The sequence below is a fragment of the Molossus molossus genome, unplaced genomic scaffold (genome assembly GCF_014108415.1).
Source record: "Molossus molossus isolate mMolMol1 unplaced genomic scaffold, mMolMol1.p scaffold_m16_p_9, whole genome shotgun sequence".
Classification (NCBI taxonomy): Eukaryota; Metazoa; Chordata; class Mammalia; order Chiroptera; family Molossidae; genus Molossus; species Molossus molossus.
In genome coordinates, this window is record NW_023425403.1 from 30654340 (window position 1) to 30680873 (window position 26534).

At 38.4% G+C, this 26534-nt stretch overlaps 2 protein-coding genes across 5 annotated transcripts in view; both read right to left on the bottom strand.

The window, feature by feature from the left end:
- Nucleotides 1-12896: 12896 nt before the first annotated feature.
- On the bottom strand, nt 12897-18387 carry THAP1 (THAP domain containing 1). Its single transcript, XM_036250568.1, has 3 exons — nt 18074-18387; nt 14128-14323; nt 12897-13589 (listed from the first exon to the last, which is right to left on the bottom strand). Exons 1-3 carry the CDS (start codon nt 18142-18144, stop codon nt 13221-13223), a joined length of 636 nt encoding a protein of 211 aa, XP_036106461.1. The 5' UTR covers nt 18145-18387; the 3' UTR covers nt 12897-13220.
- Nucleotides 18388-21542: 3155 nt separating this feature from the next.
- Nucleotides 21543-26534, bottom strand: part of RNF170 (ring finger protein 170) — a 33723-nt gene continuing 28731 nt past the window's right edge. For 3 of the 4 annotated variants that reach the window (XM_036249499.1, XM_036249498.1, XM_036249497.1), the window contains one exon: nt 23645-24353. In XM_036249499.1, the coding sequence (XP_036105392.1) occupies nt 24084-24353 (270 nt within the window). In that variant the 3' untranslated portion in view covers nt 23645-24083. Of the gene's footprint in view, nt 24354-26534 lie in introns of all 4 variants that reach the window. The other variant, XM_036249500.1, reaches the window with a different exon arrangement.

Consider the following 26534-nt stretch of genomic DNA (forward strand, 5'->3'; position numbering starts at 1 on the left):
ATAAATGACACTGTTTGGTCCAGATAAGTGTAAGCAGCTCTACCCGGCGAGGACCCATCAGTAAATACTAGTAAAGCATTTCTCAGAGGCTTAGATGCTGTGAGTATAGGAAAGGTAAACTCATGCTTATTGGCAAAATCAATTAAGTTTGTCTGGTGGATAATGATTGTCTAGAATCCCCGCATAAGAGGCTAGGGAAATGGGCCAAAATTCAGTATTTTGCATGAGCCAGCTAATTTGGTCCACGGTATAGGGTTGTATAATAATATCTGGCTCCTTACCAAAATAACATTTCCCTTGTTTCCTGCCCATCATAATGAGATTGGAAACTGCCTGATAATATGGCTCAATGACCCTTTTAGGTGTGGCAGGCAAGTGAATCCACATTAAGGGCGCTGTCTGCCAGAAAACAGCGGTAGGGGAGAGAGCAGTCTTACAAATAATAAACTTTAAAGGTTTAGTGTAATCCATAAAGGTGGTTGCTTGAGAATGGATAGCCTGTTCAACTTTGCGTATAGCCTGTTTTCCTTCCAAGGTAAGTTCACGGGGAGATGTAGGGTTGGCATCTCCCTGCAATATATCATACAGGGGTTTAAGTTCTCCTTTACTGATTTTTAAATAGGGCATAAGCCAATTAATGTCCCCTAACAACTTTTGGAAGTCATTTAGGGTTTTAAGCTTGTCTAATTTTAGTTCTAATTTTTGACAGGAAATTAGGGACCCTCCCATTTGAAAACCAAGATATGTATAAGGGTCTGCGAGTTGGACCTTGTCAGGGGCTATTTCCAGGCCTTTGTCTCGTAAGGCAACGAGCATCATCTCATAGCATTTCAAAACCTCGCTCCCCTCTTTTCCGGCTATGAGGATATCATCCATGTAATGTATAATGTACATAATTGGCCAATTGTCTCTAACTGATTGTAAGGCTGAAGCCACAAAGGATTGGCATAGGGTAGGGCTATTAGCCATTCCCTGTGGCAGAACACGCCATTGGAATCTTTTCATAGGCGCTTTGAAATTTATAGCTGGTAAGCTGAATGCAAATCGCCTCTGATCATCTGGATGCAGAGGAATTGTGAAAAAACAATCCTTTAGATCAACAATGACTTTGAAATAACCCAAAGGTTTGGCAACAGGTGAGGGAAGTCCTGGCTGTAAGGCTCCCATTAGTACCATAGTCTTATTTACAGCTCTTAAGTCTTGCAATAGCCGCCATTTACCAGATTTCTTTTTAATGACAAAAATAGGCATATTCCAAGGGGAGTTACTAGGGACAATGTGGCCAGCATCAAGCTGCTCCTGTACCAGCTGTTGTGCTGCCATCAGTTTTTCTGCTGTTAGAGGCCATTGATCAACCCACACTGGCTCCTCAGATAGCCACGTGATCTTTTCTGCATGGGTCACAGGAGTGTCAATGGCCCCTATGGAAAATGGCCTAATCCTGCCCTATCAGTCTTTGGGGAAGGCTCTATGGGTTCTGTTATACCCGTATTATTTTTTCCCAGCCCTTGGCCTGGTAGATATCCAGTTTTCAACATTTGGGTAGTAATAACAGCATTCAGGCTTCCCATTATTAATCCTAATTGGGATAAGAGGTCTCTACCCCAAACATTTATAGGCAATCCAGAACAAAATCTTGAGTAAGGGAGGAGCTCGTGTCGCCTTTGCTGGGCAGTTTCCTCCATGCTCTAGTGCCTTCAGCCTCAACTTGGGCAAAAAGACATGCATCATATTGCATTTGGGCATCACTTTTAGCATAATTTCCCTCTCTGCCAATCCCCAGGCGTAAGCCAATTCTCGGCTACTGATTCTAAAATTGCCGTAGTATACGGGGCTGTGGCTCCGTATTGTGCTACAGCGGTTTTTAACTCCTTTATTAATTTAAAATCAAACCCGCTATGGTGGCGCCAAGCCTGTCCTTGCACGTCCACTGTTTCTGTTACTGGAAAAGCCTCTATATCATCTAGCTCTGGTGCAAGTTGCAAGCGGGGAGGGATCTTTGGGACAGCTCCCCTCATGGGTGGCTTTTGATTACCGAGGACTTCTGATCTTACTTCACTCTCCTTTTTAGATTTTCCTACTTTTAGTCCTTCTAATTGGGCTATGAGATCTTGGTGCTCTTTTTCCAGTTTTATTTGTTCTTTGAGGTGTTCAATTTTATCTCTAAGTTCTTTTCTAGGGTCAAGGACTGGACAGGCCAGCGGGGGAGCACTGGGATTATTATTATAAGGTGGGGGGCGTTGAGAAACAAGAGGCCAATCAGATCTGGCAGCTTCATCCCCCAATTCATCCCAATTAACCTCCCCTCTGTCAGGAACAGTCTCCAAATATTCTGATAGGTTGGGATAAATAGAGCTTTTAGGCATCTCAGTTTCTTCTTCCTCATTATCACTATCGAATGACATGAAGTCCTCACATTCTTTACTTTCATTTTCATTCCCCTTTTTTTCTTTCTGTAATATACCCTCGCCATATTCTACTACATTGGCAACGAGAGGATCAGAATGTCTCTGAGATAAAATCTCATCTATTAAATACCAATAAGAAAAAGCAGTTACCGGGACCTTCTCTGGTCCATAAGTCTTATAGTAATCTCTAAGAGCATCACCAACTATTTTCCACCGTTTTTGATCTATAATTCCCTCTGTTCCAAACCAAGGACAAACTTCTTTAATATAATCAAAATACTGACACAAATGCTTAATTTTCACCTTTACTCCTCGTGCCTTGATAGCCTTTTTTAGTCCTTCAACGAACATCTTATCTTGGCTCAATGCTTGACCCATAATCGCCGTTCACTTACCCGAGGGGTGCAGACGTAGCAGGTTCCCACGTTGTTCCCTCTTTTCTTTTATTTTCTTTTCCTTTGCTTTCCTTTCTGCCGGCCACTCGAACGGCGTCCTTCACTGGATCCCCCGTGCTGGAGCCCCACGTTGGGCGCCACTTGACCCGTCCCGCAGGTCGAGCAACGAGGACTCTAGAGGGGGAGTGAGGATGAGGAGGGACAAGAGACACGAGAAATGGAGACAAGACAGGATTCTGATCAAGTCTCGTTTATTCAGGGGTAATTCATACAATATATAGGGCAAGAAGCACCTGTTGCCAAGCACCAGGCTTGCCCGAAGCAATTCTAGGAAATACTACAAAAGGAACAAAAGGTCAATAAAGACTGGCTGATGAGTAAATGGTTACTTAAAGAAATGCAAAATACAGAGATAAAGAAATGCAGAATGCAGAGATATCCTGCCTTGGGGTAGGTGATGGCAGAGCAGATTATAACAAAATTGACACCATGCAAAATGTCTCCCACAGAAAAGCAACGACCTACAACCAAGATTACTCTATTCTGCAAAGCTATCATTTAGAATAGATGGACATACTAAGAGTTTCCCAGACAAGAAAAAGCTAAAGGAGTTCATCACCAACAAACCAGTATTATATGAAATGTTGAAGGGTCTTCTTGAAGGAGAACAAAAATATGAACAATAAAATGGCAATTAATACATATCTAGCAACAATTGAATCCACAAACAAAATGAGCAAGCAGAATAGAAACAAACTCATAGATACAGAGAACTTTTTGTTTCTTGCCAGATGGGTGGGGGTTGGGAGTATGGGTGAAGAAGATGAAGGAATTAAGAAGTACAAATTTGTTGTTAGACTGATGAACCTTAAAGAGAAGAGGGGAGGGAGGGCGGGATGAGGAAAAAAAGGGGGGAACATCTGTAATACATTCAACAATAAAGAGGAGTTAAAAATAAATAAGTAAATAAATAATAATAAAAAGGCCATGAAGTGCACTTTTGGGGCAACACGGTTTAGTTGGCTCTGACAGGTGAGTGTCGGTGGACTCCTGGTGGGGCCTCCAAAACTGTCAAAGTATAATTGTTAAAAATTAAAAGTGTGGCCCGGCTGGTGTGGCTCAGTGGTTGAGCATCAATCCACTCTCCAAGAGGTCACCAGTTCGATTCCCGGTCAGGGTACATGTCCAGGTTGTGGACCCGATCCCCAGTGGGGAGCATGCAGGAGGCAGCCAATCGTTGTTTCTCTCTCTCTCTCTCCCTCTCCCTTCCTCTCTCTAGAAATAAATAAAGAAAAAATAATAAAAGCATGACACATCACCTGAATATAAAGTGAGGGCATGTCAAAGATTTATTTAATTTCTTCATGAAGGAAGCAGCAGGATGATAAAGCTGGTTCAGAGTATTCAAAAGACTAAGTACATATAGGTACTGAAGCCAAATGTTGAACTAAGTTGGCTAGATGAGATACAAAAGAGGTTAATATCCTACAAAGTAATAAAACTGCAATCTTTGGATTATCTCTTCTCCCGGGCAACAATCTCATGTATCCCTACCAAAAAAAATCTATAGGTTAGCATGTGACTTCAGAGTCTTAGTCCTAATCAATAGTAAATAGTAAATCAAACAAAGGTACAATTTCTTAGAGAATTAAAATCTTTGGTGAACCTGTTAGAGAATGTGCTGGTATGATTCTGAAGGGCCCTGCAGTCATCCTTTGCCTTATTTCCATGTTTTGGATATTATTTCTTAACAACTGAATGTCTATCATATGCTGAGCACACTACTTACCAGAGGACTATGGTGAATGACTTGACCCTTGCTTTCCAGTATCTTACAGTCTAGCAGAGCGAGACAGCCATGGAAACAACTAGGTCCAATACTGTATTTTAGGTACTACCCATAAAAAGACTTCACAGGGTACAGGAAGATACCATGTAAGGGTTAATCAGATGCAACTAGGTGACCAAAAAGGCCAAAGGCATTTCCCAAGTGCTGAGGAGGAGAGGCCATTCCAGGTAAGGAAAACAATCAATCAAAGGCGAAAAGGTATAAAAGGCTAGTCATTTTACTTGTCACAACCACTCATTATGGCCTTTAATTACATTCTGTCTTGAATTGTCACTTGGCTGTTTTGTGTAATAGCAACTTTCAGCAGCATTATATATTTGGAACGGAGAAATGTTGGGAAGAATTTGTCTTGTACAAAAGGTAAGAGGCAGTGGGCAGCTGATAGGATTTGTAAAAATCAGGAAAATTGACAGTTGGTACCTGGGTTCCAAGCCCAGTGTGACCATTTGCTGGCTGTGAGACCTTGAGTAACTTATGCTGCGATTCCTTTGTGCACGATTTGTAAAAATCAGGAAAATTGACAGTTGGTACCTGGGTTCCAAGCCCAGTGTGACCATTTGCTGGCTGTGAGACCTTGAGTAAGTTATGCTGCGATTCCTTTGTGCACGAGGGTCCCAAACACATCTGTTACTAGCACCACGAGGTATAAACAAAGAACAGTGCTTCTCTGGACACTCACTGGCAGAAGGGCAGCAGAGTCCCAAGATCCCCTGTGCGTCCGTGTGCTGGCTTGGGCAGAGATGGCTGGGCACACCATGAAGTGCCCAGGAGAAGGACTCCACTCCCATAACAATCTAACTACGGTTGGGAGGAGGGGGGAGTAATCCAGAGGGAACATTTAAGTGAAGCCATAATTATATGAACTTCCTGGAGGAGGAAATGGCCTTTTTAGAAGGAGAGACCTCCAGGGGCAACCTCTAGTTTCAGCCTGTTAGACCTGTGTTCTAAAATAACACCTGGGAGAGACATCTGTAACAAAAATAAATTAATAAAAATTGGTGGAAAAAAATTTTTTAATTAAAAAAAGTAAAATAACACCTGCAGGGTTTTAATTTATGGATGTGACTGAGTGCCAACTTGGAAAGGTCAGTGCTATGGAAAGGAGAATTTATTACCTACATTTCCCAAGAGAAGGAGGACATAACAAGTCATGCAGGGCCAGAGGGAAAAAACCTGATTTGGTCAAAGGGGTAACAGGCAGGAGTGAGGGGAAAACAGAGGCCAGAGCCTCTATTGGGATCTCCACGGGAAAGGTTTACAATTTAGGGTTGGCCAGTTTGAATAATTCTGGTGGGTTTGGGGTTATAGGAGCCATCTCTAGTTGTCTCATTCTTGGCCCTGGAGTGATTTAGGGCAGGGAAATATTGTCTTGGAGTGTGAGTTAGAGGCCTTGGATCTGCCAGTCTGCACGGGAAAGGTGTGTTCCAGGCAAGCTGTCCACCCCCTTTATAATTACCTACACAACTACCTTTACTGGCAGTCTTTGCATATTTGCTTCAAATTATTGTAGCATGTCACTTGCTTTCAGCTTCCTCTAGTACTTATTTTAAGATGAGTTGGCCAGCAACAGATTCCCTCAATTTTTGTTTATATGAGAATATTTTTACCTCACTTTCATTTTTGTAGAACTCTCTATTTCTCCCTTCAATTCTGACAATTTTTGCTTCATATATTTGGATGGTCTGTTATTAGGTGCATAAATGTTTATAATTGTTATATCTTATGTTGTATTGAACCTTTTATTAATATAAAATGTTCTTGTCTCCTGTCACCATTTTTTATTTAAAACCTATTTTGTCTGATATTAGTATAATGACTCCTGCTCTCTTTTGGTTACTATTTTCATGAAATATCTTTTCCCATCCTTTCACTTTTAATCTATTTGTGTCTTTGGATCTAAAATGAGTCTCTCAGAAACAGCATATTTAGATTTTTTTTTTAATCCTCAATCGAGGATATGTTAGGGAGTGGCAAGGAGAGAGAGAAACATCAATGGGAGAGAAACATCTAATCAGTTGCCTCCCTGAAGTGCCCTGACTGGGGATCAGACCCGTAACCTTTTGGTGTTTGGAATGATGCTCCAACTAATTGAGCCACCCAGCCAGGGCTAGATTATGTTTTGTTTTGTTTTTTATCCTCACCTGAGGACACTTCTGCATTTATCTTCAGATAGAGCGGGAGAGAGGGAGGAAGAGAGAGAGAGAAACATCAATGTGAGAGAGACACATCGAGTGGTTGCCACCTACACGACCCTAACCAGGGCCAGGGACAAACCGCAACTGAGGTTGGGAACCGAACCCGGGATTCTCTGGTCCACGGGCCGATGCACTAACAGCTGAACCAAACCGGTCAGGGATAGCTTATGGTTTTTAAATCCATTTTCTGCCAATCTCTATTTTTTTTTATTGGAGTTAGTCTATTTACATATCATTACTGATAAGGAGGAACTAATTTCTCTCGTCAGCGGTTTGATTTCAGTGTTTTATAGCATTTTTGTCCATTTCCTGCACTGAATTCACTGAAAGATGTGCTTCACTCTAACTCTGCACAACTGTCTTCTGTGTTTCACTGATTTTTATAGTGAAACATTTTAATTCCTTTCTCATTTCCTTTTGCATATATTATTTTTTTATGTGCATATAGATGTTGTCATTTAAAAATAATTTTTTCTTAATTGATTTTAGAGAGAGATGAAGGAAGAGGGAGAGAGAGAAACATCGATGAAAACATTGATTGGCCACCTCCTGCATACCCCTCACTGGGGATTTGGCCCACAACCTGGGTATGTGCCCTGACTGGAAATCGAACCAGTGACCTCTTGGTGCATGGGTCGACACTCAACCACTGAGCCACATCGGCCAGGCTCTTTTTGCTTATATTCTATACTGTTTTCTTTGTCATTGCCAGGAGGATTAAATTTTGCATCCTAAAGTTATTACATTCTAATTTGTCTCGATACTGCTTCAAGTTAGTGTTTCCTTTTATTGCAAGCTTCAGGATTCTATAATTTCTTGCATCTTCAGGATTCTATCATTTCTTGCTGGGCAGGTCTAGTGGTAATGAATTCCCTCAGCTTTTGTTTATCTGGGAATGTCATAATTTTGTTATCAGTGGGGTCCCCTCTGTGTCCCTACCTGTTACTGGTGGAAGAGGGATTCTTGGGGTGCCATGGGAACAAGAATTTCCTGAGGTCCCCATGGAGGATGAGGTATCATGGAAATTTTTATTGATGACATTAACATCCAAGGTCCCATCTCCCTCTGTCTTGCCATGGAAAAACTTCCATATTGTCTTCAGCAGAGCTAGAATTAAAGTCACTGCTCATAGTCTTCCCTCCATATTGAAGCACAGTCCAGTCCAGCATCTGGCCAGTTTAGTTTGTGTTCCCAGCTGCAGTCCATTTTGTGTGGGATCCGCTTGGCCCATTGGTCATGTGGTTACTTAAGGCCACATAACTATGGAGGCACACAGTGAGTGTGTCACAAAGCAAGCAAGAAACAGAAGCGCAAGCAAGCAAGAGAGCGAGAACTCTGTCTCTCAGGGTTATAACTAGGAGCTTAACTAATTAAGCCTTCAGGATTTCGTGCACTTGCATTGGCTCCACCCCTCTGGCCAATTATCTTTTCCCCAGCATAGACTGGTAGGCAAGCACCTTCCCTATGTCACCCCAACTTCACTGTGCATGCATCCATCTTCCCGTTTGTTTTACCCTTTCCCCCAGTGATTTGCAGGGAGCAGACTGGTGGTTCCCTGAGGAGTATGAAGTTGCAGCTTCCTGGTGAAGCTGCCCAGATAACCAATCTTATGTCTGGCCTTCCCTTTGCTTAGTATTATTAATATTAATAACTAGCTACTTACAATGATAAAAAATTCTCTCACTTGTGAAAAGCAGTTTTGCAAGACATTAGGTTCTTGGCTTACATTTTTGTTTTTTTCTTTTAGCACTTTGAATACATCAGCTTACAGCCTTTTGGCCTCCAGTTTTGCCTGAGAAAACTTCTCTAATTTCATTCTTAGAAGGGGATGACTTGGGTATGCATACAGTCACCTGGGGTGAGGTTTTAAGAGGCCTTTCTTTGAATGTTTTCCTGATCTCTCTGTTAAATCTGCCTTAATTGGTATCATTACTCAGCTGTTAGCTCCAAATGCCAGTTGATTGCTGTTATCGATGATGCCCTGGGGCAAATTGCATTGCACTCTGATCTGATTAGATCTGGTTGGGCCTTTTTGGAGAGGTAGTATTTGAGGTTAGTCTTTGAGGCTTGTTATGATTACAGGAGGGGTTTTTGTTTTTGTTTTTTTTTACCCCTTTTCCTGGTTGTCTCTAATAAATTTACTAGCCTACAATTAATTTAGTTTGTTGCTTTAGGGGAGCTACCAGCCTCCAGCTGCCTCTTAATTACTTACCACTGAATTCCACTGTTTTTGAGAGCATCCCTTAGTCTTGAACTTCCCCCCCTCTTCCAAATCAGTTCCTTTGGTAGCCCCAGCTGTGTGGCTCACTAGTTGAGCGTTGACCGGTGCACCAAATCAGTTCCTTTGGGAAGAGCTTCAGAGCTCTTGGTTCTTCTGGGCTGTCTTTCTCCCGGGGAAAATGTGAGTCACTCTTCTGGAGCTGGGAGTGGGGGACCATGGCCTGCTTTTCTAGGATTGATATGCCAGTTTTATGAATAGAGCTGCTGGTATGGAAGCCACTAGTCTTCTTGGGTTGGCACCTCTGGCATGGAAACTTTACACTGTAAGCAAGCCAGCAAGAGGTAACCAGGGTCCCAGTATTCTTGTCCAACTGTACCTCCATTCTGAATGGGAGCTGGTTTGAAAACCGGAGCCCTGACCTCTTGGCTGCACTTACTTGGAGTTTAGCCTTTGCAACACAAAGCTCAAGAGGGGCCTGAGAAATACCGGCAGCCTACCCTTCCCTTAAACATACCATATCCTTACTGGGAAGAGAGGGAGCATTGTCTTCTTGGCCATATCCACTAGGAGTGGAGCTACTGTTATCATTGAGCTGTATGTGTATTTGGGGGCTAAGGCAGTGTAGGGAGAGAATAGGTTGTGGCATAAATGCCACAAACTTTTAATATTCTTAGAGATTTAGGTTTTCCTAAATGTTTCATTTGTTGCATGCCCTTATGACCATATGTAGACGTTAAAAGGTTTAAAAAAAATTTTTGCACCAATTATAATAGTTATGGGGGTGGGGGGGTAGCCAGTCACAGCTCCTCAAGTAGCCAATCCAGAAGTTAGGTCTATTTATTAATATTGTAGTGTGTTTCTTCAAAACTAGTTTAAAACAATTAAAGTTTACTCATATCTCTTAGGATATTTCAAAAAAATGAAAATTTGATAATCTCAAAACTCAAAATTATACAAATTTAGAAAATAAAAATTCTCCATAGATTTAAAAAAATTTTAAATATTTATCACTAAGAAAAATTTCTCAGAAGAAAACCACACCCAAGGTAAAAATGATATCAAGACATGGAACTGTAAGAGGATATTACCTTGAGCACTTTTCTGTTATTTTAAGTACGATAATTATAATTGCTTGTTTGTCTGCAAATCACTATTTGCTTTATTTTTCTTTCACATCAAGGACTGTATTTTAATACACAACTGTATTAAACCGTAATGCCCAGAAACACAAGTCACCATCAGACAAGAGCGATGCTCTTCACTCACTGCTTATCCAATTCACTCTGCAATATTAGAAAGAGTAATAACCAAGCAGGGCAATCTGTTCATTTTCTCCTTTAAATGCTATTCACAGCTGGTTATCTTTTAAAAATCCTGAAACACAAACGGAATTTTCTTTTTACAGATCATGTGGACTTTTAAATACATTATCTTATGTCATTTATTACTGGTTTTATAAAAGCCATAGATGTTGGGTATGTGTATGTGTGTATAATTTTTTTAATAACTAAAGATGATCAGAGAATATTAATTTAACCTAAAAAAGTCCGTATCAAGTGAAGCTTTCATTTGCCTTCACCATTATTATTATAATGCTAAGAAAGGGATTACACACATTATAGTTCAAAGAAAACAATCTCATGTACTTGTATTCCCAAGTAAAAAGTTTTGCTAATCATTTTAGACAGCACTGTTTCTTTACTGCAATGACAAAATTTTTAGCACACATAACAGATATACAATTAGTAAACATTTAAGTTATTTTACAAAAATTTAAAACTTCTGTAATTTAGAATGTGACAAACTATGCAGCAGTTCAAAGTGAAGTTTATATTTGTATTATAAACAAGTATAAATAGTGGCAACTAATTCTATTCTAATCCCCAAACCCATTTTAAAGAATCTAAGCAGAATTGCTTAAATGTAAACAGCAAATAGAGAACAGATCGCCACTGTCAGAGATAGTTTACAAGGAATTTTTTCAGGGTTTAGAAGGTTGGGCTAGTGTTCAATGATTTCTAAGTCCCTTCTAATTCTAAAATCCTATGATTCTATAATTTTCCTACCAGTTCTATTAAGAAACAATTATTTCTTCTCGCCATTATTGCCAGATTATGTCACACATAGGTGGATATTTTAGTATGTTACTATATGTGCTTAAAATAAATGTTACCTTTCCGAATATGCTGCAGTTCACCAGTCCTCTCCAATTTTTTTCAGATTGAGACCTTGTCCCTGTTTCAGAATTAGTTTCACTATGCTTGAATAGAACCTATTTTAGCCTAAATGTTCTCCTTTTCTTGGCAATGTCATAAATGGTAGACAAAATGAATTTTAAAAACATTCAACAAATGTTACATCTCAACTTTAGAAATAAGTACCTGTACCTCAAAATCCCTACATTAAACCATGATAAATTATTTATATGCAAACAGCTGGTAAACACTTCTTGCTCAGTTCTCTCCAAACATCGATTTATGTCTGTTATAAAAAGAAAATAGCTTCAGGTTAAATCATGACGCTAAGATGCTTAGTAATTATTATTACCACTTTTACAATTCACTGTTGGATTCTTGATTCTGGGGACACATGTGTATGCGCATGCACACACACGCACACAGATTTCTTTTATGTAAATGAGTTTAGATAAAATATATGTTTTGGAAAAATATTTATCCACATATCCTCCAGGAATTGCCTAGAGAGATGAAATGGAGACTTTGCAACTTCCAAAAACAGTGATGAGATCCATGAATAACTGCAAAAAGGCATCTGATTCATTAATTAGTTTTAAATATTATCAGACTATATAACTTCAAGAAATCTTCTAATAAAAATGTTTTTGAAATACTGCTTTATCAAAAATCAAATCTCCATGAATCAAAGTACTATCCATGGCAGTGAATTACATTGAAAAACAGGTCTACAAAAAACTTTCGAACATCACTGTTTCATATCTTTAATACTGCCTTAAAAGGCCTGTTACTCTTCAATTATCTCAGTGTATTTTGAAATAATTATAGTTGAAACAGTTACTCTAGTAGGTAAGTAGTATGGCAGTATTTGTTTACTCAGAACATACTTCATTTCAAATCTATCAAAGTCGGAATACAATTCACAGTCTGAACAGAAACCTCAGTGTTTAAATCTAAACATTCAGGAAAATAAACACTATGTATTAGGTTGCTTTTGAATACAAATCATTTAAGTAAATAGGATGTAATTTCTAACTTGTGTTAAAAGTGAAGAAATAATTTTTTTATGTGAAGCCTTGGCCAAAATCAATTAGTCAAGTGACACAACATATTTGTTAGAAATTTGGATGCAAATATAACTGGAGTTGCGGAACTAGCTGTCCCTTACTTAGCTGATGGGTAATGAGAGAAAAAGGCATCCCACAGATCAGGTCCCATTTTATTACTTCATCGATAACAATACCTACTTTGTTAAAGAGTGTTTCTTCCACTGGAGACACACTTTTAATTTTATAATGCTAAATAGTGGGGCAAAAAAGAGGGTCTCACTTTTAAAAAGTCCATTCTTTATAAAGTTATCTAACCATATTAATTAGTATGGAATGACTGCATTTTCTGCTCTGAAGATACTCTATCTTTCTTTAAAGTATTGACCTGCCAATTTATCTTTGACAAGTGATTAGGAAAGATAAATGAATCTTCTAACTTTACAAATAAGAATGTGTGAATAAGATTATATACATTCTGAGAAGTGATGTCCTATGATCTAACCCATACTTCTGATTTAAAATATAACTAAGTTCTCTCAATAAACTAATTATAAATTTTCAACTTAAATTATCCTTACTGTACTGTTCTCATTCTTTCCTTTTTATTTTTATATTATTTCTATAAATGCTCAAATTAAAAAACAAAATCCCTCATTTTTGAAACAAACTCCAAAGCTCTGAGGTTAGTTTATAACTTTAAAAATATTGTTAAAATGTAAATACCCCAAAATTACAAGCAAAAAATTAACAATTTTACAGTATATATCTAATTTATTTTTAAAAAAATATTCTGAATTGTTTTTATACAAGTAATCAAGTGCTATTTTTTTCAAACAAAACTCCTTTAATAGGCTAGAAGAGGGTATGTGGTATTGCCCCATTGAAAACCAACACAAATTTCATTTTTTCTATACTGGTACTTCAACTATTTGAAAGTAGTTTTCTGGGAGAAACACATAACCTCTCTCTGATATGTCTTTCTCTTTCTGGAAGTGTACGGCCTCCTTTAATTTTTCAAGCTGTCGTTCTTGTCTTCTGCATCGCTGCTGTGCAGTCTTGAGCTTCTTTCTGAGTTTTTCAACTTGCAGTTCTAGCTCTTGAATCCTTTTTCTCTGGTGCATTGTATCCTCCACAGTATAGTTGTGATCACAGAAAACAGAGAGATTATCTGGGGTCTGAAGAGGAGGCATGAGTAATCCAATAGCAGCATCGACCTGGGGATTGGGAGGTTTTACAGGAGGTGGGGACAGCTGTTCTTGTGGCTCCAGATCTTCCTTCTAAACAATAATGCAAAGCATGTATGAATTTTATAACTATAAATAACACTTTAGAAGAACTTATCTGTGGAATTTATGAATATTAGACCCTTTACAATGAAGCCTGGTTAAAAAAAAAAATTCCAAAGGAAAAAATAGTTTAAATTTTAATTATATTTTTCTACCTGAAGTAGAAATGAGATACAAAAGACAGAATAATTAATAAAATTTAATGAACTACTAAGTATTTCAAACTGAAAGAAAACACACTTTGAAAATGAACTGTCACTGATAAAGGAAAACCAATATACAAGTAGGGGTACAGAGTAATCTTAAAGTAACTTACAAAGCTTGGCTGAGTTTCTTAGTGTGAGAATATTTAACTTTAATAAACTATATTTTGTATTTTTTAAAAGTATATACTGTTAAGAGTGGTTATTTACAAGTGATAGATTCTAGGTAATTTATTTTCTTAACACTACTCTGAATTTCCCAAATTCTCCACAATACATTAATTTTAAAAATAGAAAATAAGCCAGTATTTTAAAACACGTATTACCTTCTCACGTGGTTCAGTATAAAGAAATATTGTGGGTACAGCATTCTCTTTCAGTAACTTGTTGTTGCACTCCCTCTTAAAGCAATCTGGAGTAAAGTGTTCCGAACAAATACTGCTATACTTGGTGGGTTTAAAGTTTTTTCTTCTGATAGCTGCCTCCCATTCTTTACAAAGACTGGGTCGAGTAAGAGGAAACCTAAGAAGATGATATAATTCAGTTCTCTGACCAGCATGGTATTTGTTTTTATTAAAAGGCAGTACTTCTTATAGAAATCTTACTGATCACACAGTAGTTACAAGAATGTCAGATACAGTGACATATACAATCTAAATAAGACAGGCTAATTAAGAATTTACAGAGTGTAAAAATATATGTATTAAAAGTCAACCATGCCTTGGCTGCTTTGGCTCAGCAATTAGAGCATCAGCCTGCAGACCAATGAGTCTCGGGTTCGATTCCAGTCAAGGGCACATAACCTCGGTTTTAGTTCAGTCCCCAGCCCTGGTCGGGGTCTTGCGGGAGGCAATCAATCGAGGTATCTCCCTTACATCTATTTCTCTCTCCCTCCCTCCCTCCCTCCTACTCTATCTGAAAATCAATAAAAAAATATCCTCGGGTGAGGATTAAGAAACAAACAAACAAAAAAATTTTAGAGAATGCCCTGGCCAGTGTGGCTCAGTTGGTGGGGCATCGTCCCATGCACCAAAAGGTTGCCAGTTTGATTTCTGGTCGGGGCATATGCCCGGATTGCGGGCTTGATCCCCAGAAGGGGGTGTGCAGAAGGCAGCCAGTTGATGTTTCTCTCCCTCTACCTTGTTGATGGATGCATGCAGTGGGAACAGTAGCTGAAGAAAGGTTGGGAGTAGAGGGTTCATATGTGTAATATTGGCTCTCCTCCCCCTCTATTATTATAAATAACTTTCACTAACAGATACAGTTATTCCACACACATCTAAATACACAAGGGTGCCCGGCCAGTGTGGCTCAGAGGCTGAGTGTTGATCCATGCACCAAGAGGTCACTGGTTCGATTCCCAGTCAGGGCACATGCCCAGGTTGTGAGCCAAATTGCCAGTGGGGGGCATGCAGGAGGCGGCCAATCGATGTTCTTTCTCATCGATGTTTCTATCTCTCTCTCCCTCTAAAATCAATACAGAAAAAAAAAAGTAAATACACAAAGGTAAATCACAGTTCTCTAATCTATCTCATTTATTGTTTTACTTTTTATATTAAAGACGCTAAAAGTTTCAAGTAAAATATATACGATAGGGTGAATCTGTATTATTTATTTATTTATTTATTATTATTATTTTTTTTATCCTCACCCGAGGACATTTTTCCATTTTTTGTTCAGGTAGAGTGGGAGGGAGAGAGAGGAAGAGGGAGAGAGAGAGAAACATCAACGTGAAAGGGACACATCGAGTGGCTGCGACCCGCACGACCAACCAGGGCCGGGGACAAACTGCAACCGAGGTACATGCCCTTAGTGGGAACCGAACCTGGGTCTCTCTGTACCGCAGGCCTACGCTCTAACCGCTGAGCCAAACCGGCCAGGGCTGTATTATTTATTTTTACTGATAATTTTCTGTGTACTGTAAAACAAAATTGCATGTTTATATCTATAGACTGAGAAAAAGAAGCTTCTAGTTCTCTTAGAATCAGTCTAACAAATATGAATTAATCAAATTATAGATAAATCACAATGATAAAGAAATAAAATTATTTACTTTGATTTACTTTTTCATCTACTGAAATATGTCCATTAGGCCCAGATAAAGAGATGTCGAAAGAATTTAAATTTATCATGATTTTGTTTTTCCAGGTCAGGGATTTACTAAGCCAGGGGGCGGGGGTGTTAGAAAGAAGCCAAAGAAGGTTGGCTTGTTTCTCTTCCATGTAAGGTATGCTAGAACCTGACTCTGCTATTATCATGAAGATCTAAAGGATCTTTATCTTTATGACAGTCCCTTTGCGCAAAAGGGCTCTTCCCACTGCCACCACGCAGAAACTGGGGAAAGAATTACTCTTAGAAGATCCCTGCTAGAAATGGTCTCTGGAAGAACAAACTATGGTAGCAGTAATTGGTAAACTTCAGCACTGAGGGCTTTCTAACTCCAGGACTACAAGTGCTCTGGTTGTTTGTGAGGTTCTGTCAAGATCTTTCCCACCTACTCCCCAAAAACTGTTCTTTTAGATAAAGGATGAGATGTAGAAGGCTACTCCTTCTTCCAATTCAATTAATTGTTTTACAGTCAGCAGAAACTCAATTATTTCTGATGTGTGAATGTCATCCTTAACTAATTTCTGGTGCCAATGAACGGTTTATCATATTTTTATTTATGTTTAAAATGTTTTTGATTTTTTTAGAGAGGGAGAGAGAGATAGAAAACATCGATGTGAGAGAGATACATCAATCGGCTGCCTCCTGCACGCCCCTTACTGGGGATCAAGCCTGAAACCAAGGCACATGCCCTGACCTGGAATCAAACCAGGACCTCTCAGTCCATGAGATGACACACAATCCACTGAGCCACACCAGACACACTGGCTGGGCAGTTTACCATATTTTCAGATTCCTTCTGCAATATCATTAGAATGGGAGAATGGAAAGCTGAACAAATGTGACTGCCATCCACCATCTCTGGACGGATTCCTATACTGGAAAGGTCATTCATCAGCTTTCAGAAATTCCAATAAATCAAGAGATGATAATTAGGATATACTGAACTGAATCCCAGAAGTGTTAAAGTGTTCTATTCTGTTCTTAGGAAGAGGGAAACATCAACACTCAAGATCTCTCTGTGTGCTAGGCACAGTATTTCTATATGGTCCCTCTGATACTGGATCAAAAATATAAACATCCACATCTGCTGTTAAAACATAAATGACCCCCATCAAAAAAATGTAAAGACTATTTAAAATTTGCTTGTGTAATTACTTAGCTATTAATAATTCATATAACTTACCCCCAGTTCTAAATGCTTAGCTATCAACCTTTTTGGTAGGAAATTCTTGCAAAATTTAATTTAAATATAATAAAATTTGTAAATACTGTACTGAATTTGGCTGAATGAAAATGCCATCGTGTCACACTTTGCAGATATTTTATTGTTATTAAGTCATTTTCATTTAGCGGTTTTCTTTTCCAGAAAACATTTTCCCATCAAGACTGACTACAGTACCTTTTGGACAAAACAGTCCTGAAAGATGTGGGGCCAATTCTTCTTTCTCCAAGGGTTTCCTCTAGGCACCCGCAATAGCTCACACTGACTTTTATTATGGCACTTGATCATGGCCTGTATTACTACTATCCATGTTATTCATGTGTGCTGAAAACACAAACTATTCATCTTAGCAGTACCAGAAACCGTCTCCAAAACTTAGAAGGTCCTTAAAGGTTGATTCCTAGAAATTGGGTCATACCCATCCTCCCTGATATCCTGGCCAAAAACCAAGCCGTAATGATGCTGGCCTCCCATTCACAGCAAGGACTAAAAGTTGAGTGACTTTCTGTTTTTATTTCAAATTTACTTCTAAAGAGTTATCACCACCTGGCTTCTCTATGACCTGGTGATGAAATCCAGATACCTCTCGGCCTAGAAAACTCACGACCCGCGAGGCCTCTGGGCCTTGTCCGCGGACCCGAATCCGCCAACTCCAGGCGGCGAGGGAACCCCCGGGCCGGAACTCGAGCGCGAAAAATGGTCGCAGACAGCGGCGGTGACGCGCGCCGAGAACGCGCAGCCCGCGGCGACCGGGCGCGGCTCCGACAACGGGCGGGCACGCCCACTGCCCAGTGCGAAGTAGACCCCGAGGAGCGCACGGCCGCGCCCCGCCCCTGCCTACGCCCCTCTCGCTAGGTCTCGCGCGGACACGCGCCTGGCTCCGCCCCCGAGCCTAACCGGCCGCGCGCCCCTAGCCCGAGCAGGGGCGAATGGGTACTTACTTGTGGAAAGAAACAGGCTTATCCTTGTCGTATCGGTTCTTGCAGCCGTAGGCGGAACAGGACTGCACCATCCTTCCGGTCCTCAGTCGTTTCACTTCTGCCGCCCAGCAGGCAGGTGAAGCTGTTACCAATGTCGCTGCTCTCGGCTTTGACACCCTCGCTTCTTCTGCAGCTTTGGCCAACAACTACAGTGATGATAGTCTCAATCTTGGGTGCCTAAAGTGCCCGTTTTGTTTGCATCAGCAGAAGGACCACAACCACCTCCCGTCTCCCATCTCCAAGATGGCGGAGGCAGCTTCAACCTCACCTCTCGCGAGGAGTTCGTCTAGCTCACTGTGATTAGCTTTGAGGTCAGAAATAACGTTTCCTGGGAAGCAGGCCATTGGCTGAGGCCCCACGTGTGGTGCGGCGGGCTCAGCGTCGCGGAAGTGGGCGGGCCTTCGACCTTCCGGAAGGGAGAAAGGAACTGCTTGGGAGAGGAAGCGAGGGGAGTGGAGCTTAGCTGTAGGGTTAGGGTCCGTTGCCGGTGTTTTTCCTGGCTTAATTTATCAGGGGCGGTTTAGCAAGGAGAACAATACGGTCTGTTGTGTCTGCTGGCTTAAAAGATGACAGGTGTAAAGCTAAGGTCGTTGGGTTATTGCGACAGTTTCTTTAAAAGGGCGGCCACTGATCATAAACCCAAATGCCCATTAATAGTTGAATGTATAAATTGTGGTGTAGTCTTACTCTAGAGCAGTCAAAACAGAGAAGCTATGACCCATACACTATGGACGGGTCTTACATAATGTTGAATAAGTCCGACAATATATACTACATGATTCTGTTTTTTTTTTTGTAGAATAATAACGTAGGCAAAACAAGTCAGAAGGGGTGACTTTTTCGGAGACAGGCAATGAAGGGGAACTTATGGAATGGTGGTAATGTGCCTTTTGACTGAAGTGATAGTTAAAATAAACTGTTCACTGTATGATAATCATGACCTTTATTGACTTATAAAATGTTTGATGTTTGTTCTACTTTCATAAAATAGCTTATTAAGCAAACAAGGGCCACCTAAGATATGCAAAACTGCCCTTTTTAGAGAATATGTTTATATGCTCCTTTGATCTCATTTGACCCCTTAAATAAATATAAAAAATAAATATACGTCTTAGTTTTATATGACCATTTGAAGGAAAGACAAATAGGGATAAACTGAAGAAGGGTAGTTAGAAGTTTGATGTTTTTCAAAGTCTAATTCATTTACTATTATAACACTTTTTAAGGGAAAAAAATGTAAACCTTGACATTAAAAGAGAAAGTTTCGTAACAGTTATTGTAGTATAATCTTTATCTTGTTTGATAGACTGAAGAAAAGTAAGCCACTTGTTTTGACATAAAGGACTACGGGCTAAAGATTTTTTTAAAACTCATATTAACAGTTTAAATTTTAATTTCTATCCAACTATGCTTTTTTTCTATAAACAATTTTTATTTTAATCCTCACCTGAGGACATTTTTTTGTTTGTTTTTTTTTGTTTTGTTCAGTTAGAGTGAGAGGGAGAGAGAGACAGAGAGAGAAACATCGACATGAAAGGGACACATCAAGTGGCTGCCACCCGCACGACCAGCCAGGGCCGGGGACAAACTGCAACCGAGGTACATGCCCTTAGCGGGAACCGAACCCGGGTCTCTCTGGACCGCAGGCTGACGCTCTAACCGCTGAGCCATACCAGCCAGGGCTAAACAATTTTTATTTTAAAAAATACCATTATATTCATTCTCTCTGGTCCTCCTTTATCTTTATCTGTGAAATAAGGATGTAGAACTAAATAAGGAATTCCTAATTTGGAATCCATGAATGTTTAAGTCTTGAATCCCCTGAAAAAGAAAAGTATACATACATATGTATACATGCATTATTCTGGGGAGCTACTTATGGTTTTCATAGAGAAAACACAAACACTAGCCAATTTGTAAGGACCCTTACATCTAATATTACAGGATTAGTGAAACAAGATTAAATTTCATGTAGATGTAAATTATAGGTTTTCTCTAAGACCAATTAGAAGGGTGAATGTTTTGAACTGAGTATCAGGTTATCTTTAAATAGTTTTTAAAAGTTTTGTGGTTTTATTTATTTATTTATTTTATTTTTTCTCCTCACCCGAGGACATTTTTTTTGTTGTTGTTCAGATAGAGTGGGCGGGAGAGAGAGGAAGAGAGAGAGAAAAATCGACGTGAAAGGGACACATCGAGTGGCTGCCACCCGCACGACCAACCAGGGCCAGGGACAAACTGCAACCGAGGTACGTGCCCTTAGCGGGAACCGAACCCGGGTCTCTCCAGACCGCAGGCCGACGCTCTAACCGCTGAGCCAAACCGGCCAGGGCAAAAAGTTTTGTGGTTTTAAACAAATTAAAATCTAATATATGATTAAACAAATTAAAATCTAATATATGATACCAGTGAGTTTAAAACATCTTTAGTCCTTAGCCCTTTTCTACGTCCCGTATTACATTCCCCTCATCGCTAAATACCTAGTCCGATAAAGAGAATAAGGAAAGTATCCAAACATGCTCAGTGTTTTCTAACAGCATTTACTCTTCTCGTGCACCAGTCTGGGATATGGAACCAGTCAGAGGATACAGATGGATGAAGATGACAGTGGTTGATAACATCTCAAATTTGCTTGCAGTCAAGGACTCTGTGCTTAAAACAAATGTTGATGCCATGAAAATGGTCTGGTTCTGACAGAACAACAAAATCTCAGTGATTGTTTTTTATCTAGGTGATTGTCAGCAGCCCTTAAAGCCTACTGGCCTGGTCGTGGGAGACAAGTGTTAGGGCCTTCAAACTTTGAGTGCCCTTTCCTGTTCCGACCTAGTCCTAGATTTATGGGTTACTGTTCAGCAAAACAGAAGAGCCTGGAGTATATTTAGTGTTTCAGAGTGAAGGGAACAAATGTTGATGCAGACATAAGGGCACAGACACAGAAAAGCTCATTTCAGTTATCAGATACACTCAGTTATCAAATATGCACTCAAAAGAAATAGGGCAGTGGACATAGACAACAACACTGTGAAGGTGGGGTGGGGAGATGGGAGTAGAGAGGAGGTTGTCAATGGGGGAAAAGGCAGGACATCTGTAACAAAAATAAACTCCAGCATCATAAAAAAAAAAAAAAATAGGGGTAGAAAATCAGGGTACAGGCCTAATCTCTAATTTCAATTCCACCCTTCTTGTCCAGAATTAATATAGATTACCCAGATTAATTTTCCTCAAAAATAAAAACATTTCTACTTTTTAAGTTTAAAAACATCTAAAGAAAATTAAATAGAATTGTGATGAGATATTGCATGTCCATTAATGAAAAAGAAAGCCATTGCAAACACATTAAATGCTATTTCAGGGGTTCTGAATTTTAAAGCAAACTATCAAAGAAACAGGAAAATAACAGCTACTTTTTAATTTCAGATATGTTGATTTTATTCAAAAGAATAAGTGTTTGACAAATTCTTAAATCACAAAGTTTGAACCAAGCCGTCAATCCTGTGTAACAACTCTGTGAGGTAGGTATCTGCGCAGCCACAGGGACCAACACAGTCCTTTCTTCCCCTGTTGCTTTCAGGCGCTGCGAACTGGTAGCTGAAACCACTGTTCTTGTGGGCAGTGAGAACAGTTGTTTCCTCCATCTTGTTTAACCATAGACCTGCCTGAGTTACCTGCTCCTAAGGTTGGACCATCTTTTTGTGAAAGTTACAATATTATTGTTTACAGAAGTCCAAAATTGTTGCTTTACTTATATGATCTCACTCTGAATTACAGAAGTATTACTATGTTTAAAACACTGATTGACTCGACTTGCTTTAAATATTTTCTCAGATACCATCTACATTTATTATTAGAGATCAATGCAGATGACATAATAAGCAGTCTAAAATTCTGAGATATCCACATGTTCCCTTTTCAATTTAATAAGACTTCAGATCATAGAGTGTTTTTGTATGTTGGAAAAGTTGGTACAATACACCAGGAAAGTCTTATAAGGAATTCCAACTATTACAATGAAATTATTATAACTAGAAATGTGACACTTGAAGCAGAACGTATGCACAGAAAATGAAATCCTTTCAAAAATGACATTGGGATATAGCCCACACCCAATTTGTACTTGGTAGGAAATGCATTTCTATTCTGGTGTAACAAACTCCTATCATTAATACTTTTCAAGTTGGTAAGTGCAGCTGAATTTTTTTGTGTGAAGTATGTCACCCAATTAGACTTTTTATTTGGAAGTACAGAATTATTCATAAAGTCTTGATATGTCATCTTTCTATAATTTTCCTTTTAGCAGCACCTAAGCTATCCTACTCCATTGTGTTCCAACAAACTCTAAGGACCCCAGTTTCTCTCCACCTTCACCCCTTGGTAATAACCTTCACATTTATGTGAACCCATGCAAGAGTCCTACTGAGTCTAATACCAGTTCAATCACTTATCTGTGCATGACTTCAGACAAAAAAACCCTGTCATTTGTCACACAGGGATGTCACCTATGAAAAGACAATGCCCTGCCTTATTCACATACTGTCTTAAGGATAAAATGAAAAGTATGTAAGAGTTGCTTTAATTATAATGTGCTATATTTAAGCATTATTATTTATCTCTAAGCAACAGCTTTGTCCTAGGCCCAAATTAGAAAACACTGTTATTGATATTTTATTCAGCATCTTATTAGTTTATGGCTAATTTGATTAACTTGAGAGACTGTGACAGATTTGTTCTTTTTCTGCCTATCTATATACATAGTGAGGCTCACTAATATATTAATGGACATGACTATCCATGACTGCAGGTGACAGAGCTAATGCCCCTGGGTGTTGATGCACTGCTGTCCAATTTGCTAATGAGCAGCGCCTGCTGAGGGAGTTAGGATTTCATAATACTTGTGGTTTGGGTTCTTCTCAAACAGAAAACTGCTGTAGCCATTAAATAAACCAAGATAACTTTCCTATTGAATCAACTCTGACTTTTGCTCATTTCTGCATAAAACCTGATAAATCTGGGCTATCTGCTGCCATCTAGGGACAGTACTACACGTTTTCTGTCAAGAGAAAATAACCAAATTCATACATTCTGTTACTCTAGCTCACCAGTAATTTTGTCAAATTTAAAGTGTTCCTAGTACCCTCCTAAGGTCTTTGATGCTCAAGCTATGAAGAACCACTTTCCTCAGATTGCATCAAACTACTGCGTGTTTGCAGTATCACCCAGGTTTCTGAAAAAAACATTCCTTATACAGGTTCCTATAAAAGGACCAAACACTTGTTTAAATGCCATAACTGAGAACATAAGTGTGCTGACTGGAGATAAATGCCTTACATTTTGTTAATTCTTCTAGTATTCTATAAACCAGAATGTGAAATCAGATTATAAAGGTCAAGTTTCTTCGTTCACTTTCAGGTAACAGCTAAGACATATCAGAATGGAAAAGCAGAATTGCTCCAAATGCACAAAACTTAGCTAGTACTAAAAGAAACAATAACTTTTTTTTTTTTAAGAAACAAGAAGTTTTCCCCAATATTGTGCAATACTTTATTGTAACAAAAATATTTAGATGCATCTCATTATAATATATTATCATATAGGTACTCACTGAGAAGGAAAAATTGGATAAAGTATACATTTAACAATATCTTACTATACATCCAATTAATCTGAGTGATTTTGGGGAAAAGAAAAAGATATTTAAAAGCATCCCTTTTTATATAATTCCATGTATTTTTTCAGAGACTTTATAGACAACACAATCAAGATACAGTTATAATTATTATAATTGTAACCTTAATATTAGAACCTGCAATGTGTAAAAATTCCAGTTATATATTGCTAGGTATTTGCCAAATGATAATCAAATGTTTGTTATACAGTGGTTTTAAGTTTGTAAGATAATTTTCAAATGCTTTATACTACCATGGTCCTTTTTGATTTCACACATTAATTCATATTTTAGTAAAGTCTTTTTTTTTCACCTGTTTAGTCTCTGTGTTATCACTTCTCGATACATAATAGAGATGTAGATAAGCAACAAAAAGATGACAAAGAAATCATCTAAAAAGCCTAGAATTCCAAACAAGGCTTCAGGTACAAAATCCAGAGGTGATATAAGATAGAAAAAAGCTCCCATTAAACAAAGTATTATCCTGATACGGAACATCCAGAAAAGGCCCCCGACTGAAAACATTTCCCTGAATGCATGTCTCAGTAAAGTGGGTAGATCCATAATTCTTTCCATAATCTGGTAGGAGGAAGAACAAATATTATGATTTGGTATCTAATGTGTCAGACTTACAAATAATACAATTTTCTTACAGCAGGCAGACAAACTGAGTTAACAAGACAATGGAGTTCTATATATTGAATGAACATCATATTTTTCTAGTTATCCATTTTACTTAAAAATAATCCTTTGATTATTAGGTTCTTATAAAATAGGTCTTATTGCAGATAATTGAAAAGCGACTAAAATGTCAACAAACTTAAAATATAGGACATAACATAAAACTCAAGTTATCTCTAATTTGAGTTAGTAAACTAAATGAAGAACCTAATTTGAGTTAGTAAACTAAATGAAGAACCTACCATATAGGATTAGAGTCTGAGGCTTGAGCTCATCTCAGCTTTAAAGTCAGACAGATCTGGGTTTGAATTCAAAGTCAATCACTATTAGCTAGGTGACCTTGGGGAAAGTTGCTTAACCTACCAGAGATAAGTCAGCAACTAATTAAGGATTTTTATGTACCATGGGGAGTTTCAAAAAGTAAAAGGGATATTGTATGTAAATGACCTTTATAAATTGCCAGACAATATATAAGTATTACACATTAAAGACAATTCAAAGTTAATGGCTTTGACAGTCTAAGAATAGCAACAAAACTGATCCCTTCTTAAGATGTTTATTCTGCTTAGCTTGAGTATAAGTGAATTACTAATTGCTACAAAGAGTTTTGGAATGCCAAGGCCTACTTTTCTGAAAATAGATTAAGTTTCTGAGTACATACAGAAACACACATCAACCACTAGGTTTTTACAAAAGTGAGCATAGTTTTCACAGCTGAAATTTAACAAATGACATAAATTTTTAAAAATTAAAGGATATGGAGAAATTGGAACCCTCATACACTGTTGGTGGGAATTTAGAGCCCATTAGGAGACAGTCTGGCAGTTCCTCAAAATGTTAAACAGAGTTATTATAATATCCAGAAACTACACAAGGAGGCATATACCCAAGAGGAATGAAAACAGGTCCATACAAAAACTGGTACATGAAACTGGAAGCATAATTTATAATAGCCAAAAAATGGAAACAATTCAAATGTCCATCAACACATGAATGGATAAACAAAATGTGATATAGTATTAGGCTAAAAAAAAGGAATAAAGTATTAGCATAGAGAATATAGTCAATAATATTCTAATAACTATGAAGGCAGATTGGGGTGATCACTTTGTAAGTTATATAAATGTATAATAATTATGTTGGACATCTGAAATTAATATAACATTGTATGCCAACTATAATTGAAAAATAAAAACAAAAGCAAAAACTACAACAAAAAAAAGCAATGAAGTACTGAGTTATGCTACAACATGGATGAACCTTGAAAACATTATGCCAAGTGAAATAAGCCAAAGACAAACAGCCATATATTGAATGTATGATCTCATTCGAATAGAATAGATCTCTAGAATAGCAAATCTAGAGAGATAGAACATTAGTGATTGCCAAGGACTGGGGAGAGGAGAAGGGACTGAGAAAATGGGAAGGCACTGCTAAAATTATATGATGGTGGTAATTAGATTATATTTACTCTAAATATACTATAAATCATTGAACTGTATACTTTAAAACAGGTGTACTTATTGCATGTAAATTACATCTAAATAAAGCTATTAAGACGATCTCAGTATCTACATGGTGGGGCAAAAGTAGGTTTACAGCTGTGAGTACATGAAATAGAATTTATTCTTGTATTATTATTTATTAATTATTATAGTTTCCATACGAATAATTGTAAACCTACTTTGCCCCACCCTATATTTGTATGACCTTCAGCAAGTCAGTTTATTATGACTGAAAACTCAGTTGTTTTATATAGGTATTAGTTGACTATATGATCTAAGGTCCTGTGTATTAATGACCTACCATGACTATTCAACTTAACTTACTCCATTATCTTATTACTAAGGGGTTGGTACATGTAAGAAAAATTGACCAGAGGAAGTAAATCACTTCCTGTGTCATTCCACTGCCTACAGTTCAGCTATTTTTAACAATCTGTATATCATAAATCCAACTCTAAGTATATATTTGTTTAACAAGTACCAAATAAATTGAGAAGGAGATGGAGACCAAAATGGGAATAATTCAGCAAATGATGAGAGAAGATTTTAAAACACCAGATAGAGAAAGTCTTGT